This window comes from Borostomias antarcticus, assembly GCF_949987555.1.
Source record: "Borostomias antarcticus genome assembly, chromosome: 5".
Classification (NCBI taxonomy): domain Eukaryota; kingdom Metazoa; phylum Chordata; class Actinopteri; order Stomiiformes; family Stomiidae; genus Borostomias; species Borostomias antarcticus.
Genome location: NC_140238.1, coordinates 25855755 through 25874272, shown reverse-complemented (window position 1 = coordinate 25874272; position 18518 = coordinate 25855755). Strand labels below are relative to the sequence as shown.

The 18518-nt window shown below is 42.8% G+C and overlaps 1 protein-coding gene across 2 annotated transcripts in view; it reads left to right on the top strand.

Annotated features, from left to right (window-relative positions):
- The first annotated feature begins 5808 nt into the window (after window positions 1–5808).
- The window catches only part of xpo6 (exportin 6), a 48414-nt gene continuing 35704 nt past the window's right edge, over window positions 5809–18518 (top strand). For both annotated transcript variants that reach the window (XM_084438041.1, XM_084438040.1), the window contains exons 1-6: window positions 5809–6380; window positions 6958–7048; window positions 13002–13114; window positions 14371–14568; window positions 14748–14907; window positions 16368–16445. In XM_084438041.1, coding sequence (XP_084294167.1) covers window positions 6378–6380; window positions 6958–7048; window positions 13002–13114; window positions 14371–14568; window positions 14748–14907; window positions 16368–16445 — 643 coding nt within the window. In that variant the 5' untranslated portion in view covers window positions 5809–6377. The remainder of the gene's footprint in view (window positions 6381–6957; window positions 7049–13001; window positions 13115–14370; window positions 14569–14747; window positions 14908–16367; window positions 16446–18518) is intronic.

The following is an 18518-nucleotide window of genomic DNA, read 5'->3' as shown; positions in this document are numbered from 1 at the left end:
ATGGTTTCTCCGAACTCCTCCCACACCCGCTGCTTTGCCTTAGTCACGGCCGAAGCTGCAGCCCTCCGGGCAAGTTGATAACCTGCAACTGCTTCTGGGGTCCTCCGGGCTAACATATCCCAGAAGGCCTCCTTATTCAGTCGGACGGCTTCCCTGACCACCGGTGTCCATCACGGTGTCCGAGGGTTACCGCCCCTTGAGGTACCTATGGCCCTCAGGCCACAGCTCCCAGCCGCAGCTTCAACAATGGAGGCTTGGAACACCGACCACTCATGTTCGATGTCCCCAACCTCCACAGGGATGCCTGAGAAGCTCCGCCGGAGGTGGCAATTGAAATCTCTCCCGACAGGCTCTTCCTCCAGACGTTCCCAGTTCATCCTCATTACACGCTTGGGTTTTCCAGGTCTGTCCGGAGGCTTCCCCCCATCGAAACCAGCTCACCACCAGATGGTGATCAGTGGACAGCTCTGCCCCTCTCTTCACCCGAGTGTCCAAAACACATGGCCTCAGATCAAATGATACGATAACAAAATCGATCATCGACCTTCGGCCCAAGGTGTTCTGATGCCAGGTGTACTTGTGGGCATCCTTGTGTTCGAACATGGTGTTTGTTATGGACAAACCGTGACTAGCACAGAAGTCCAACAACAAAACACCACTCGGGTTCAGATCGTGGTGGCCATGCCTCCCAATCACGCCCCTCCAAGTTTCTCCATCATTGCCCACGTGTGCATTGAAGTCCCCCAATAGGACAGTGAAGTCCCCTGCAAGAGCCCCAAATAGGACTCCACTTAGGGTCTGCAGAAGGCCGAGTACTCTGAACTGCTGTTCGGTGCATAAGCACAAACCACAGCCAGAGTCCCCTCCCCCCACAGTCCTAAGGCACAGGGAGGCGACTCTCTCGTCCACTGGGGTGAACTCCAGCACAGAGGTGCTCAGCTGGGGGCGAGCTAGTATAGCCACACCTGCCTTACGCCTCATACCGTGAGCAACTCAGGAGAAGAACAGAGTCCAACCCCTATCCAGGAGTTTGGTTCCGGTGCCGGTGCTGTGTGTGGAGGTTAGCCCCTCCAGGTGTAATTGGTATCGCTCCACCTCCCTCACAAGCTCCGGCTCCTTCCCCCCCAGCGAGGTCACGTTCCATGTCCCCAGAGCCAGCCTATGCCGCCTGGGTCCGGTCCGTCGGTGCCCTCTGCCTTCACTGCCACATAGTTGGCAGCGCACCCGACCCCGACAGTTCCTCCCGCGGGTTTTGGGTCCATGAGACGGGATTTGTACGGGATTTGCAACCACCTTCTTCAAATCCCACAAGAGATTTTCTATGGGGTTCAAGTCAGGCGACTGTGACGGCCACTCTAGAACCTTCCATTTCTTCTTCTGAAACCAAGCCTTGGTGGACTTTGAGATATGCTTGGGATCATTGTCCTGTTGGACGGTCCTACGACATCCAAGCTTCAGCTTCATCACAGATGGCATGACATTTTTCCCTAAGATTTCCTGATACTTGACTGAATGCTCTCCACATGCTGCAGGTTTCCAGTGCCAGAGGCAGCAAAGCAACCCCAGAGCATCACTGGCCCACCGCCATGCTTAACTGTAGGCAGGGTGTTCTTTTCCGCATATGCTTCATTCTTCTTCCTCCAGACATACCGCTGATCCATAGGCCTGAAAAGTTCCAGTTTTGTTTCATCGCTTCACAGAACAGAATTCCAAAACTTATGTGGCTTATTTATATGGTTTTGAGCATATTGGAGCCAACTTTTCTTGTGCTTTTGGGTCAGTAGTAGTCAGAGTCGTCTTGGCTGGCTTGGCTTGCCTCCTCAGGAATCTGGTGACAGCCGCTGATTCCTCTTTCTGCCACGTCCAGGTAGTGTAGCCACTGTTCCTTTGAAGCTCAATGAGATAACTTTTTTATAATTCAATATTCACCTTTACTTGCTATTAGTTTATGAATTGGCCTTAGCAAGACCCCAAAAATCGTTTTCGTGACATGAGACTGCATGAGACCCTGGGAATTTATTATTTTTGAATTTCGGTGTACTGGCTAGTACACTGGCAGGAAATCTTGTGGTGGAAGCGGAAGTGACACATTTTGCGTGTCACAATATCAGGAAGACAACAAACAAACACTGTGCCTCGCAAATGTATCTACATGCACATAAAAGAAAGAAAAGACCAGTATTTAACTGCATTGAAGCCATCCTTCCAGAAAGTCCATTGAAGCGAACTATACTTCCAACCGTATCTCTAGGAACATTCAGTGCTTTTGCTATCTTTTTGTATCCTTTTCCTTGTTTGAGCGATGCAATGATCTCTTCTTTGAATTTTTTGGACAGTTCTTTTGACTTCATATTTCTAACATGCAATCAAACATCACTCTCAACAAACCCCTAGGCAGTCCAGGTATTTGTGTTCTATCGCAAGCACACCTGAACAAATTAGTTGCACCAGGTGTGCTTGAGACATTGGGTAGAATAATTTTGAGACTGCAGTAGTGATTAAAAGTAGAATTTTGTGTTGAAATTGGATAAAACATTATAACATTAGTTTTATTGAGCTATTTCAACTGTTCTTGTCTACTTTGTTTATTGCAAACAGCTGCCAATTTTAGAATTTAGCCAATAAGCCTAATATGCAATGGGGGTTGAATCATTTTGATTGCAAATGTACACACTTTTCCATGAAAAAACGTTTAGTATGCAAGATAATTGTAGTATTACTATCCGACATCATCCAGCGAAAGTGAGGACTTGCATACAGTTCATGTTGCATACGGCTCATGTGATCTTGTTATGGTGCCGCAGATGGAAGCTATCGCGCTTTGGTGCGCCCTGTTTTTTTTTTCTGTCCTGTCTTTGCACTGTCCCATCTTGTATTTGCACTCTGTCCAATGTTGTCTCAATGTTAATTCACCATTGTCCAAAGCAAATTCCTACTATGTTGAAAAACTACATGTCAATAAACAAATTCTGATTCTGATCAGAAACAGCATTGAGCTAACCAGGCAGTTTTGTGTTTATATGAGTGGTATTTATTCAGTTTGGGAATTCTCAGGTGTACTTGATTGCTGAGATAGTGGACTAATAAATCAGTGACAAGGGAGCAGGCAGTGGTTCTAAAAAGCAAGGACTCGGCCCGCTTCGAAAGGGACCATGCTTCGGTTCGCTTTTGGTGTGAACACGCATCGGACTATCCGTAGGACCAACTGCTGGGACGTGGATTGACCCATAGGCTCCTGCCAAGAAAACGTTCATATAATTTCTGATTAATTATTTGATTAATGGTAGACATCTGTATTGTTATATATTGTAAATCACTTTCATGTGATAATAATTTTATAACAAGTTCAAGATTGAAGAGATTCAATAACAATATGTAGACATTCGCAATATTTTGACTGACAAGGATAACTAGAGTAGCCTACAACTATGGTTACCCTAAAGCTCTGGTCGATTAGGCCTACGTGATGACATTTGACAGATTTGTTGAGTAGCCTAATCATTTACAATGTAATCAGTGCATAAACTTTGTGAAATAGACACTGAACCACAATCAAAATGTGAGATTTCATTTTGCCCTGGCGCAGATTCTGGACACAAATATATCACAAGAAACGGCGCTAAAACTGACTGATAGATCAATTGATAGATAGATTGATTGAAAGTTCCTAATCCGTAAAATCGCTCTTCAAAAACATAATTAACCATCTACGTTACAGTTGTTTGGGGAGGGCACTTTCTCAAAATCAATAGTCTATGGCCTTCTTTATGCACATCCCAGGACAGATAGAATTGTCATCCTCTCAATCGAAAGGGGCGGTATATCGTATTTGGATTACAATGCGGACATAATCTGGTACTTGGTGAGTAGCGCAAATATTTGGCTATTATCACTAGGGACCCTATAGAAAATTCAGATTTGGCTGTAGACACGTTGTTTGTTGGTGCGGGGTAAATGGATTCCAATATACAGTAGGGGACTGACATGCGTTAATGATAGATTTTCCATCGTAATTTTTCTAGCCAATAGATGAGCAAACTGTACGACCTCGTGACATTTGTTTACATGTGTTGGTTCGATTACACAAATGACCTTGTGAACGCAAACCAGACCCAAAAAAACTGCAACAATGTTGCAACTTAACTCATTTGGTCTGGTCCTTGGTTCGGACTTTCTGGTGTGATCAAGGTACACATTGAACTGTGAACCTGACATTGTGTGTGCTGGGGATTGCAATAATGAGGGGGCGGAGTCTCGCCAGCACGCCACAACACACAAACACACTGAACACACCAACACACTTAACACACCAACACACTAAGAAAACCAACACACTGAACACAGCAACACACTGAGGACATCAACACACTGAACACACCAATACACTGAACTGAGTCTCGCCACCACGCCACGGACCCCACAACTCAGCGCTTGAGTGGGCTAGAGACACACGGTCTTCACTGGTAGGGGCAGGTGGTTGGCCCGGAGAGGGGTACACTGTTCACAACCGGCTCTGACCTGAAGGGGCGGAGTCTCCCCACCACACCACTATCCACGCCACGGAACCCATAACTAAGCCCCTGAGTGGACTAGAGACACACGGTCTTCACTGGTGGGTGCATGGAGATTGCCCAGAGGTCATTGCACTGCCCCCGACTGGCTCTGACCTGAGGGGACGGAGTCTCACCACCACGCCACTATCCACGCCACGGGCCCCACAACTCACCCCCTGAGTGGGCTAGAGACACACGGTCTTCACCAGTGGGGGCGGGTAGGTGGCCCAGAGAGGGGTACACTGTCCTCAACCGGCTCTGACCTGAGGGGGCGGAGTCTCGCCACCACGCCACTGTCCATGCCATGGACCCCACAATTCAGCCCCTGAGTGGCTAGAGACACACGGTCTTCGCCAGTGGGTGCATGGAAATTGCCGGGTCCGCAGTAGTACTAGCAGTAGCTGTTATGCTGTGTTCACACCGGGTGCAAATTTTTCCTGTGGCGCGGCAAGTTGACATAGAAAGTCAATACAATTCGCGCAAACTGGGCGGCACGGGCGGCGCGAATCGCAGAACTCGGGGGCGCGGCAGGCAGGATTCCCCGCGCGGTGGCCAGGATTCACCATGCGGCGACATTCGCAAAAGTTCAATTTTTTGCAAACTTTTTTCAGCGACCCATTGATCCCACGGCGAGATTGTGAACACAGCATTACATGCCTGTACAGCTGCAGCAGCTAGCCCACCTCACATTTTTTCCAGGAAATGTACTTTCTAGTTCAGAACTATTATTCCAGAAATGTGCTATTATTTCCTTTGGAATATATCGCTCACTGATATAGTTGAAAATGGCATATTGACATGCGAAAGCTTGACAGGCGTAGCAACAGTAACCAAGGGGGGCAGGACTTAGAGAAGGGTCAATTAGGACCCTTGTCCTTGTCAGGTCACTACATTACTTTAAGTGATTCGTAGGCCTACATCATGTTCAGGGGTTTATTCTTTTACAGCTTATTTCTAGTCCAAACCATGTTAAACCATGTTATCATGTGTTAAATCATGGTGTTTCTCTTGCTTAAAATATTAACCGTGAGGTAAATCAGAACCTGAACGCGAGTGGGTAATCAAATTCACGCTCTGACTGGTTTTGACCGACACGTTTCAGATCCTGCTTTTATTTTGAAAAGAAATCGCGTTGTCTAGCTCGGTCGGCAGCAAAACCGGAAATGCCTTCTCCCCTTTTAACGCTCCTGGGCTGGTTTTTTGAAGAGGAAGTTGCGATTTGCAAGGCCTTACAAGGAAGATGCGAGCTGTTAGCATAGCACTGAACTGGGTAGAACATTCCGAAGGAAAGAGAGAAACGAAAAGATACGCTGTTGTAAAAGCATTTAGTTTATAAGACGCATTAGCTTGTAAATTACTCAAATAGATAGTCTATGCATAGTGCTAAGTGCGTACGTTAGCTAGCTACTGTTATATTTTCAAGTCGGTGTGCAACAGCTAACGAGGGGGATCTAATATTTAACGTTAGCTAGATAGATACATAGATATATAGATAGATAGCTGACGTTACTTGTATGGTCAGTAGCCAGCAAATTAGCCCTCATTGAACCTAGTGTTGCAACATTACATAGTTAGGGGGTTCAGAGCGATACACTGTATAGACATCTGCTTCAAGACATCGTAGCTGACTAAAATGCGTTTTCGTGATGCAATATTGCTGTGTGTTGTAAATTAGTCGCAGATGGGCCCATAGCCACAAGCAGAGCATGAGCCTCCGTCGGGGTAGCTAGCCAACACCTTGAGTAGCTAGCTAGCTAGCTTCCTACATTAGTTTTTTAATCTATTAGAGGTTAGGGCAGGGGAAGCATCCAAACACCTCGAAACATGGTGAGTAGCCTAACGTTAGCGTTAGCAGAATAATCTGACTGCCATAGCTAACGTTAGCTAGCTAGCTAACTATTTTGAAATCAAGTGCTTATGACGCTTTGACATTATTTTTGTTGGAACAAAATGCAGTCTTTTAAAGATGAATTTCCTTAGTTTATATTTCTCTAAATCTGATTAGTTTTAATATCAGTAGTCCCTACAACGAACATAACGGTTTTGTGCTAAGTGAATTGTAGCTACTACCTGCGTTTCCTTCCGGGATGTAGCTAGCTAGCTAAGTCGTGTGTCCTAACGCCCATCTTGCAAAACTAAATATTTGCCTTGGGTAATCCTCTCTGCATGTTGTGACCCATTTGAAGGACTATGGCTCTTGCAGAGCTATTTAGCTCGTTTGAAATTCCATTGTGGTGATAATGTTAGAGACAGGCATGTTATTCTTGCACATCTCTTAACATTTTTTTGTTTTAAAAGAAGAAGAAACAAGAAAAGGTGTATTTTTATGCATTCTCGCTTTTCTTCTGTCCTTACACTGTTCTCTAATTTCTGTCCCCTGCATTTCAACCATCCGATCTGCTAGGCATCTGAGGAGGCCTCACTGCGTGCACTGGAAAGTCTCATGACTGAGTTTTTTCACAACTGCACAACCAATGAGCGTAAAAGAGAGATAGGTAAGTCTTGCACCTGGTTGTAGTTGTATCATGTCTATGTGAGGCTCACATACATAGGGGCATACTATGAAGTACCTCTGCTCCAGGGAGTTAGTGAGGCGGAATATCCATACCTTTCTCCATTAGCTTTTTTCCCTCAGCTCTTCAGTATACTCTATATTTTCGTTAGCCACCAATGTGAAGATGGTTTTCGAACAATGAAAGCCTTTTCTTTGAGTTGGCTTGACTCAGCCCCCCACCTTTTGGATAAAAAAACACTTTTTGGCACTTAAATAGCACATCCATTAGCCTGGCTTCGCCATTGGGATCAGGTTATATTTCAAGTTAAGCCCCCCAAAAAAGTAAAATAGACTTGATCACATATTTTTCAGGACTCAAACATTTGTTTCAATAATTAAATATCTATCCTCAGATGATGATGCAATCTTTGCCATAGGGAGGGAATTTAATTGTATTGGTTTCATTGGTGACTCAGACACTTAATACTGGATAGATTGAGCTAATCTCAGAGTTAACCTTCCCCGGAGCAGGTTAATTTTGAAGGCACTACTGACCAAAGTTATCTCGCTAACTCCTTAAGCCTGCTTCGTAGTATGCCCCTCGGAGGAGCATTGCAAGGATAGACGTACACACACTATACACAGCTGCGCAAGGGCACAAGAAGCCTGCTTTGTCTTTGAGGAGAGGCTGTGGCTCAAGACGTAGAGCGGGTCGTCCAATGACTGCAGGTTCGGCGGTTCAATTCCTGGCTCCTCCTGTCCACATGTTGAAGTGTCCTTGAGCAAGACACTGAACCCCACATTGCTCACAATGAGCAGGCTGGCACCTTAAACAGCAGCTAGCCGCTATTTGTGTGTGAATGGGTGAATGAGAGATCATTGTAAAGGACTTTGGATAAAAGTGATATGTAAGTGCTGTCCATTTACCATTTGACAGCAGGGATACTGTCCTGAATTACTCTGAAATGGAATGGTGGATCATATAGGAAAGAGTAGGCAGCTCTCAAAATTAAGGATGTCCCGTTGTATAAAAATAGCACCTGGGACACAAAGATTCAGTGTCTGGGACAGTTATGGGACAGTAGAGAAACTTATCATTACAAATGAAATGATTACATTAATCTGTCATGGAATCCTTTTAATTGTTAGGTGTTCAAATTCAAAATATCAGTTCAATACAAATTTTCTGTACTGTTGATACGAGCAGATGTGCTATCATGCTCTCTTCTAGACTCCAACACAACCAGTTGACACAATGCTGCAGTGCCCATGTAGCCCCGCTTCCTCACACACTGTAGTGCTGTCTAATTTTCACTCCGCATAAATAACATTGTCAGAGCAGTGTGGCATTGCATAATGATAGCAGTTCCAGACTTTTTCCCTTCCGTTTCCCCCAACTGTCTCGAATTTTATTTTGAATTGTCTACTTTCAGGTGTCCCATACTGTTGTGTGCGATAGTTGGATATCGTGGTTGTAGAAGAGCTAACATAGCTATCAACTAGCTAGCTAGTTGACCTAGGCTAGCCAAACCCAGTGTAGCCAGTTAATGTTAGCTTCTGTGGCTGCAGCTATGTAACATTAGTTCAATTCAGCCAGCTAGATACTTTTGCCATCTTCATGAATACTGGATGTCATAGCAGCTTGCTATGCATTCCCAATTGCTAGTTAGTAGCTATCTAAAGCTTTGTGCATTTATCTGATGGTGAGGCTATCTCAGCATGTTATTTTGCATTATCAGCCAGCACTAGCTTAGTTGAAGCTTAGATTAACTTAGAGTTGAGAAACAGGGCAACACACTTTAAAACCATCCACACCTCCCTCTGCGATAAACCTAGTTTGCTTCACTCTAGTTCATTCCTCACTAGGGTATTCCTTATGCTCCGATGCCATCGAGCACTTAGTCTTGTGAGACCATCCAGATTTCGCGAGCTCACATTCTTTCTTTTTTTTTGTGATACATTTTTTATTCAGTTTTAACCCCTTTTACAGGAAGGGAGTGGGTATACATTCAAAATTCCAAGGGAGATAGGTGACAAGTGTTATAAAGAACATAAGAAATAAAAGACTCGGATAATAATAACTATAAATGATATGAATCATAAAGTACGTACAGGTAGTCAGTTTGAAAGCAACAAAATTGTCATTCTCCCATGGATCCATACAAAGATAGGAAAAGGCAGTGTGGTTCAAATGAGTATAGTACAAATAAAACACAAATGTGGAGACTCATCTAGGTCTCCTATCTATACCACCATCCTTTAATCTTTCCCCCGCATGCACAGATGCATAGATATCAGTTTGTGCCAGATCAGAAAACGGATCTTGCCAGTCAGCGTCGTACAGGTTTAGGTGTGATGACAGCGAGCTCACATTCTTTTTCTCTCGCAAGTCAATCTGCACAGATGCATAGATATCAGTTTGTGCCAGATCAGAAAACGATCTTGCCAGTCAGCGTCGTACAGGTTTAGGTGTGATGACAGCGTGGAGCAAAGTTAGCGGCTGTGTCTCAAATGGCTAAAATGCGGCCTATCTAGGCAGCATTGGGAGGCATCAAGTCATGCCCAATCTGATATTTACAATATGCTGCCTGCTGAGGTGCCTCCAACTGGGCAGATTTTGAAGGCAGCACAGATGTATCCTTCGTTGGTCAAGATATCCCACAATCCCATGCGCCCGCCCCACTGCTCCAATAAAAATAGCTATTTTTGAGAGCAATTTTGTCTCCATGACTATTAATATTATTATCCAAATATCTTTATTGAGTCTCACACACTGAACCATATAGTACAGCCATTTGCCATAGAAAACGTGCTCAACTCAACACCACACATTTCACGTTTTCCAAAACAAAACAAAAACACAAATTTACAGTGTTAGCCATTACCGACATGAAGTGAAATGGAAATGCATGTCAAGACAACATAATACACTCAATACAAATAAAAACGGGTGGGGGGGGGCTACATTTCCTCACAAAAATAGTTGTAGTGTCAGGAACAGAAAAGAAAGAAGGGTCGTTGGATCTAAATTAGAATAACATTTTCCAGGTTACGTGGTTAGGCTGTGCAGCAAGGAGGGGGGGGGGGCGGGGGGTACAGGTGGACGGGCTACCTGGCCTCGAGGGCAGAGAACTCAGACTCAAAATAGGTGATAAACAGTTGCCATACCCTGTAGTATTTCTGGGCATATAATGGGGGCATAGCTTTCTTCCATCTAAAAAGAATCAGACGTCTAGCGAGTAGGGTAGAAAATGCTATAGCCTCCGCCTGGTGAGTTGTTATTGATTATCTCCTGCGGGACTACTCCAAACAGTGCAGTCAGCGGGTTAGGGTCAATAATCCTATTACAGGTTTATGAAAATGTGTCAAAAACAGCTGTCCAAAATGGGATCAGCTTGGGGCATAGCCAAAACATGTGGCTAAGGTCAGCTGGGTCCCCCATACATCTTATACAGGTGGGGTCAAGGTCTGGGTAAAATTTGGCCAGCTTGCTCGGAGATAGATGCAATCTATGTAGAACCTTAAATTGTAATAACCCATGCCTAATGCATATTGATGACGGGTGCACCCACGCAACCGCTGCCTGCCAGTCTGTCGGATATAGTAGTACCCAACTCTCCCTCCCACTGTCTAGCTAGATGGTTAAGTGACGGGGAGGCGATCCTCTGAATACTCTCATACAGTACTGACACAAGGCCTCTGCCACCTGGATCCAAATTCAAACACTCGTCTATCCATGTACTCCGTGGGGCCGTTAGAGAAAAATGGGATTTGACATAACTCCGTACCTGCAAGTACCTAAAGAAATCTCATTGGGGAATATCAAAGTCCTTTCTCAACTGTTCAAAAGAAATAAAATGCCCATCCTTAACACCTCTGACAAGTCAGAGACCCAGAACAGCAATTTGAGGATATTGGCCGCCCAATAGTAGTATAAATAGTTGGGTAGAGACAAACCACCCTCCCCCTTATGCCTTTGCAGATATTCTTTCCTTATCCAAGGTAAAGCTTTGTTCCAGATGAAAGTAGACGTACACTCATTCAGTTTCTTAAAAAAACGATTTAGGAATGAACACTGGGATCGCTTGAAACAAAAATAAAAATCTGGGCATGATGGACATTTTTACTGAATTGACCCTCCCCGTAAGTGACAGAGGGAGGGTTGACCATCTCTCCATATCTTGCTTGGCCTTATTCAATGTTGTTTCAAAGTTAGCGCTGAGTAGGTCCTTGTACTTATAAGTGACACAGACACCCAGGTAAGTAAAGCTGTCTTTACACACAGAGAAAGGGAAGCTCTGGAAAGAAATTTGACGCGCCTTATCATTTATGGGGAATAGAACGCTCTTAGTTAGATTTAACTTGTATCCTGACACCTTCCCAAACTTGGCGATGAGGTCCAGCACAATTGGTGTAGTGGAACATGGGTCCGAGAGGAAAAGGAGAAGGTCAACCGCATAAAGAGACAATTTATGCAAATGACCCCCCCTACGTATTCCAGCCACACCAACGGTCTCTCTCAGCATTATTGCCAGGGGTTCGATGGCAATATCAAATAATTGGGGACTCAGGGGACAACCTTGTCTTGTGCCACGGAAAAGAGGAAAATAGTTGGACTTTATCTTATTGGTTCGCACTGAGGCCTGCTGCGCCGTGTATAAGATCTTAATCCACGAGCAAAAAACCGGGCCGAAATCAAATCGCTCAAGCGCAGAAAACAAGAAGTTGTATTCGATCCTGTCAAATGCTTTATGAGCATCTAAGGATATCACAACCTCCGGCTCGACGGTATTTGGTTGGTATATAATATTAAAAACACGGCGAAGGTTGCTGGATAGCTGCCTGCCCACGATAAACCCTGTCTGATCCGGATGTATCAGTTTTGGCATGATTTTCTCAAGCCTACTTGCCAGCACCTTAGCTAGTATTTTATAGTCGCAACACAGTAGACTCACTGGACGATAAGATTCACACAATAACGGATCCTTGTCCTTTTTCAGTAATAAAGAAATGGAGGCCTGTGTCATAGTCGGAGGAAGAACCTTTCTGGCCAGGACCTCATCAAATACTGTAACCAGTAATGGTAGTAATTTAAGGGCAAATGTTTTGAAAAATTCTATGGGATACCCATCGGGGCCTGGTGCCTTTCCGGACTTCATTCTCCTAAATGAACTATCGATTTCCAAAGACGTTAAGTCTCTTTCTAAGCCAGACTTGTCCGCTTCATTCAAGGAGGGAAAATCAAAATTACTAAAAAAGTCCTCCAATAGGCCCTCATCACCAGCTTCTGATGTGTACAGGTTGTTTAAGAAAGACTGAAATTGAGCATTAATATCCCTTTGGTCTGTAACAATATTACCTTCCCCATTCTTTATTGCGGATATATAAAGCCTGCTGCTGCTGACTGTTTTAGTTGGTGGCACAAAAGCCTACTGGCACGCTTCCATGACTGTTAATATGTCACTTTATGAAGTTTGAATGTTTTCAGGCGAGCATGTAACTGTGTAGATTCCCTACATTTTGTTGTTTTTAAGAGATGATTGAATAAAATATTGAAATATGAATGAGACAATTTATATATATATTTTGTGTAAATTAAGTGTTCTATTAATCGAGCAATAAAAAAATGAACAGTAAAATAATCGTTAAATTAGTCATTACATTAACTAATCGATAAAATAATCGCTAGATTATTGATTATTTTTAAACAAAGTTATAAAACTAGTTATGTAGAATGAAAAAAAAAGATTTAATTTGGGACAATGGTTGTCAATCTGGGACAGTTGAAAGTAGAATTTGGGACAGTTGTGGGACACTGAGGGGAAAAAGTGAATTTGGAGCCCTGTGAGTAGGCCTAGATCAATTCTAGACTAAGTTTGTGTCTATTCTGAAATTGAATGCACACACAATGTGACTACCATGATTAAATACAGTTTGCCTCCTTGTTTCTACAGAGGACCTGCTGAATAACTTTGCTCAGCAGAATGGAGCGTGGCGCCACTGCTTATACTTCCTCTCCAATACTTGTAATGAGTATGTGATGATGTACAGTCTTACAGTATTTGAGGTAAGTCAATGTTTGCCACTGGATTGGAGTTTAGCTGTGGCGGGGGGAGGGGAGGAAGTCCGGAGTGGTGTTGACAAGGCAAGAAGTGTCTGATCTATCTAGCTTACATTGCTTTAGGCTAGCTATCGTAAGTCAAACGAGACAACACGCAACCAGCGTAGTACAGATCCCTAGTGCGTTAACGAGCTGACATGTTGACAGTTGTGAGATTTTGTTGATTTGAGGCAGCTTAGCATAATCATTTGTAACACTAGTTGGCTAGCTGCAGTAGCTAGCCACACCAGAGGATTGACAGGAGCCACAAGAATGCATTGGATTATTTGAGCCGTGTCAGAGTTGGCTATGTACACTGAGTGTTTAGCAAGTGGGGCTAACTAGGTAGTACAGTGAGAGGGGACAGGTTGAAGGGACAGTGCGCTGCAAAGCACATGTTGGCCATAGTGATATTTTATTTTATCCAATTTGTTAAGAGGAAGGCTTCATTATGAAATGGTGGCGGAAGATCCATAAACTTCGGCAGGCCGCCACTGCTAAATCTATGTATGGGAAACACTTGCAGCATGCGGTATGGCTCAGAAGCCCTTTTTGTTATATTTTTTGCAATTCTCATTACATCCCGACAGCAATCAATAAATCAACTGCTCTGACACTAAAATGAAATAAATTCGGAAGCTGTGGAAATCCCATTATATTGCCAATAGATTCATTACTCAAGGCCTCATTAAATGCTTTTGTACACTACTGACACCTGCTGGAACAATGGAGTCTAGATGTAGCCTAGTTGAGAACAGCTGTGGGGAGGTCCGGGCCCTTGATGGGGCAACAGGGTTGATGGGGCTTTTAGGAGGTGGGGACATTTTGTCAAATCTGCTCTAGAACTTGTTCGGGCATTGGCCAGGTGTGGGGCGTCAGTGGACTGGGGGGATTTTGGTTTGTAGTTGATCTGTCTCAGGCCTTTCCAGTCAGATGACTTGTTCCCCTCTGAGAACTGATGTTATAGTTTCTAACAGAGCTGAATTGGTTAAACTCGCCCCTCAGTAAAATTGGTGCCCTGTAGCATGCCTTTAGTTGACTGGAAAAAGGTAAATGGAAAACCTGACACAAATTTGTCAAATTCCTCCCAAATTCTCTTTTTAATGTCACCATGCTCAATGTCTTTATCAATATTTTCTCTTCATTTCTTTTAACCTATTCTGGAGAGAAACTATTCCATTTGTTGGAGCACAACCAACTTGATTTTTCACCCTTTATCCTAGAACCTGGTCAATAAGATGTGGTTGGGAGTGATCTCACAGGACAAGATGGAGATCCGCAGCTGTCTCCCCAAGCTGCTTCTGGCCCAGCACAAAGCCGTGCCCTACTTCATACGCAACAAACTCTGCAAAGTTATTGTGGACATTGGTCGCCAGGACTGGCCAATGTTCTACCATGACTTCTTTACGAACACTCTTCAGGTAATACAAGCAATTGTTGTAAAATAGTATTTCACCTTACTGTCTTTCCTACTCATGATCATTCTGATGAAAACAATATTTTGTCATTTATCACAGTACAATCTTGTTGATCTTGAAAAGCGTCTATTTCTATCACATAGGTTATGAATACATTTTAAAACATCTGTGTGCAACTGCAGTTGATCCAGTCTCCATCCATGGCTTCTCTGGGGCTGGTGTTACTGAAGACGACATCAGAGGAGCTAGCATGCCCTCGTGAAGATCTTAGTGTGGCACGAAAGGACGAGCTACGTAAATTGTTGCTGGAGCAGGTGTCTACCGTGCTGGGTCTACTCACTGGTGAGGAACATGGTTCACTACGTCTTGATAAAGGTCCTAAACTGAGTTGTCTCCATTAAAGACTGATAATTACGTTCTCACACAAGCGCCCTCATGTGCAGAGTCAGACTTTAAATCATGATTACATTACACCGTTGATAATGTTCGTTCAAAAAAGAAAAGAAATCTGTTCCATTAACAAGCAATTAATCGAGTAACCAAATCATACTCTAGTAAATTCTTATCGGCAATTGATTGATAGTCGATTAATTGTTAACATACCTACACACCACCGAAAACATTACCTCTCGCCCTGCGCTGTCACTGGAACGGAGGTAAATAAACGGATCTGATCTCCATTCATTACACAGTCAGTGGTATTGATGGTACCGCTGGAGCATAATTGCGCCACATCACAAAATTTTTTCTCTGCAAAAAGGACATGAAAGTTTAAGATCATCAAGCCCCTTGCATCACCTCAATGACCTGCACTAGTTGACAAAGAAGGCACACAAGCATCTATCGATCTGATATGTTTACTATGCCTTAACATATCAGCAGAAGGGGCATTGGAGACAGGAATGGGGAGGGAAAAGGAAAGGTGGAGAGAGGGATGATATATAGAACTTTTATTTTTATTTTTATATATATATATATATATATATATATATAGAACCTTTTTCCTGCCTGAAAAGCGGTCTTGTGTGGGGTGGCCAGAGGCTCTAGCGTTGCCTTGGTTTCGAGTTAGAGGTTAATGAACCAGACACCTAGGGCAATATTCACAACACATTCTTCACCTAAAAGTTGTTCCTAAATAGCCAAATATTAAGTGTAGTGTGTGTTTAACAAAGTAATTTAAACACTGTTTTAGTGTTAAGATTTAGGAATGGACAGGAGAGAGGCTAAAATAATTCCTAAAGCAAGGAGAATGACTGCTGCACATAATCTACTCGCGATTAGCAATATGTTTTTAGATAGATACTATAGTTAAAAGTAGCCCTTATAGGCAAATATGCAAATGATATATTCACAAGATGGATCAGATGTTATTATTATTATTATTATATTATTTTGGTCATTTGATCATGTTGGATAGATCAGTGTCATGCCGTTTGGTGGGGAGTCTGTGGGGTTTTGTCACAGTTGATTCATTGTGCAGCCCTATTGTCTACAAGGGACTCCTTCAGCGTGCTAAATCTCCAACTCTCACTTCATTTTGATAATAAAAATGTATATATATATATATATATTTTTTTTTTTTAGATATTTTTTTAGGGCTTTTCAGCTTTAATGGGACAGGACAGTTTGAGAGAGACAGGAAATGTGGGAGAGAGAGAGAGAGGGGAGGACATGCGGCACAGGATCCGAGCCGGGAATCGAACCCGGGTCCGCCGTGCGAAGGACTAGCCTTCATATGGGCCTTACCCAGTGAGCTACCGGGGCGCCCCATAAAAATGTATATTTTGCCTTCTGTTCTACAGGTATCCTGGAGTCAATTTGGGATAAACACAGTGTTACGGCGGCCACCCCCCCTCCCTCCCCCACCTCAGGAGAAAGTGGTAAGTCGATCTAAGTCCATTTTTTACTTTTAGGATCAGTGCTGCTTTAGTCCTAACGAACTAGCTAACTTTTTGGTGGCATAGCTGGTTAGAATGGGGTCTGTCAAGTGGGAGACCTGGGTTCAGAGCCACCCCTGGACAATAAAAATACACAATGCTGATGAGTTCAAATCGGTCACATTGATCAATCCTTTCCATGCAGTCAACACAAACCTGTACTATATATATTATGCAATTTACTCAAAGTAAGCTGAAACTGTACTGTATAAGGAAGCCTTCTTTGTTTTCATGGTATTACCAGGTTCTTACCATATAGATAGTAATAGATTATTCCCCTTTCCATGCAATCAACACAAACACGTCGCATATATATTCCACATTGTTACTAAGTAAAACATGACAATTTACTCAGTAATCTGAAACTGTTCTGTAAAATGAAGCCTTGTTTCTTTCCATGGTATTGCCAGGCTTTTACCATATACCTTGTAATAGATTATTCCCCTTTCCATATACTAACTAAACCGATCACAACTACACGGTACTTAGTTGAGTTGATGGGTAATAGTGGAGGTTCTTAGTATTTCAGCTGTAGTTCCTCTGTATTTACCTACTTATTACCAGTGGTAATTAGCCAGTAATATACTACAATCTACCATATTTACCAGGTAAATACTTAGTAATTAGGGAACTGTAAAAAGAAGGGTTACCCATAAAGAATAATCCTAAAATAAACGGGGAGATAAAAACATTGAGGAGGAGGTAATCAGCTTGACTCTGTGGTGGGCATGACGTGAGAGCATTAATGCGGTAATCGGGCAGCCCTACTCCTATCTGAAGGATGTAACTGTTTTAACTTCACTGTCATCTGCATGCTCTGCTTCCTTGTTTAAAAAAAATATTTTGTCAATTTTTAATTTTGGTTATATTTTCTTTTTAATTTTGGTTTGTTTGGTATGTTCATAACTTTGTTTATTATATTTCGATTCTTGTTCTTGAGGTAATGTTTTCATTGCTGTGTGTTGGTTTGTTTGGGCGGCTCTGTGGTGCCCCCCTTGGATCACAGCCGGCAGGGGGCAGTTTAGTGCACTCCGGGCTCTTCTCCCACTCACCCCAGTTCAAACCCCTTGTCTCTAGCACCCCCCACATGGGGTTTCTGGCTTTGCTCAAGTATTGTTATTACCTCTGCCCCAGCGACAGCGTCATAGCACGAGAGGTAATGTTTTCGGTGGCGTGTGTTGGTCTGTTTGCAGGATTACGCAAAAACGATCAAACCGGTTCACGAACTCGGAGGGGTGTAGTATGGGCCAACTTAGAACCCATTATATTTTGGGTAACACTTAATATTAAGGTTGTCTTATTAAGCATTAGTTAATAGGTAATATGTTTCTTAAAATGCTTATAAACATTAATGTGTTAAGACATTTATAAGTGTTAATGACAGCATTATTAACATGTTTTTTAACATGTTCTTTTAGATTAAAGACATTTATAAGAAACTTTTTAACAGTTTATAAACTGTTTTGCCATTTAGGCTATGTATTTTCAGCAATAGTGTCCCAGATGCTACTATTTTGTGTGTGTGTCTTTTATTCAATTTCAAAACTATTCATGCCTTCAATTGCTCCTCTGAAACATTGTATTTACCATATTTTATGTAATTTTAAGTTATGCTAGGGATGCAGTTTCTCTGTGTTTGGAGTGCCCATTGTTCCACCATGTTGGAAGAGGCAACAGTGTCTATTTGTGGATACATTAAAAATATATCAATAGAAATGTAATCAATTGCTGTCTTTAAATGGGTCCTAGCAATGGCAGTGGAACAGTGATGTTTTTCCAGTGTTTTATCTACCCTACTACTAAATTAGGAATTTTACTTCTAAAGGGATTACCATATGTGCAAGCAGCCATGTAGGAAGAAGTAGCTTTTTTTGTCCCCCATGATGGGATGGATGTGTTGATGTAACTGTTAATACTTGCATAATAAAAGAATGAATTAACACACATTTTTTGAAACATGCTTTTATTAGCAGAATCAGTAACGTTATAACATTTATGTATGGTGGCACAGCTGTC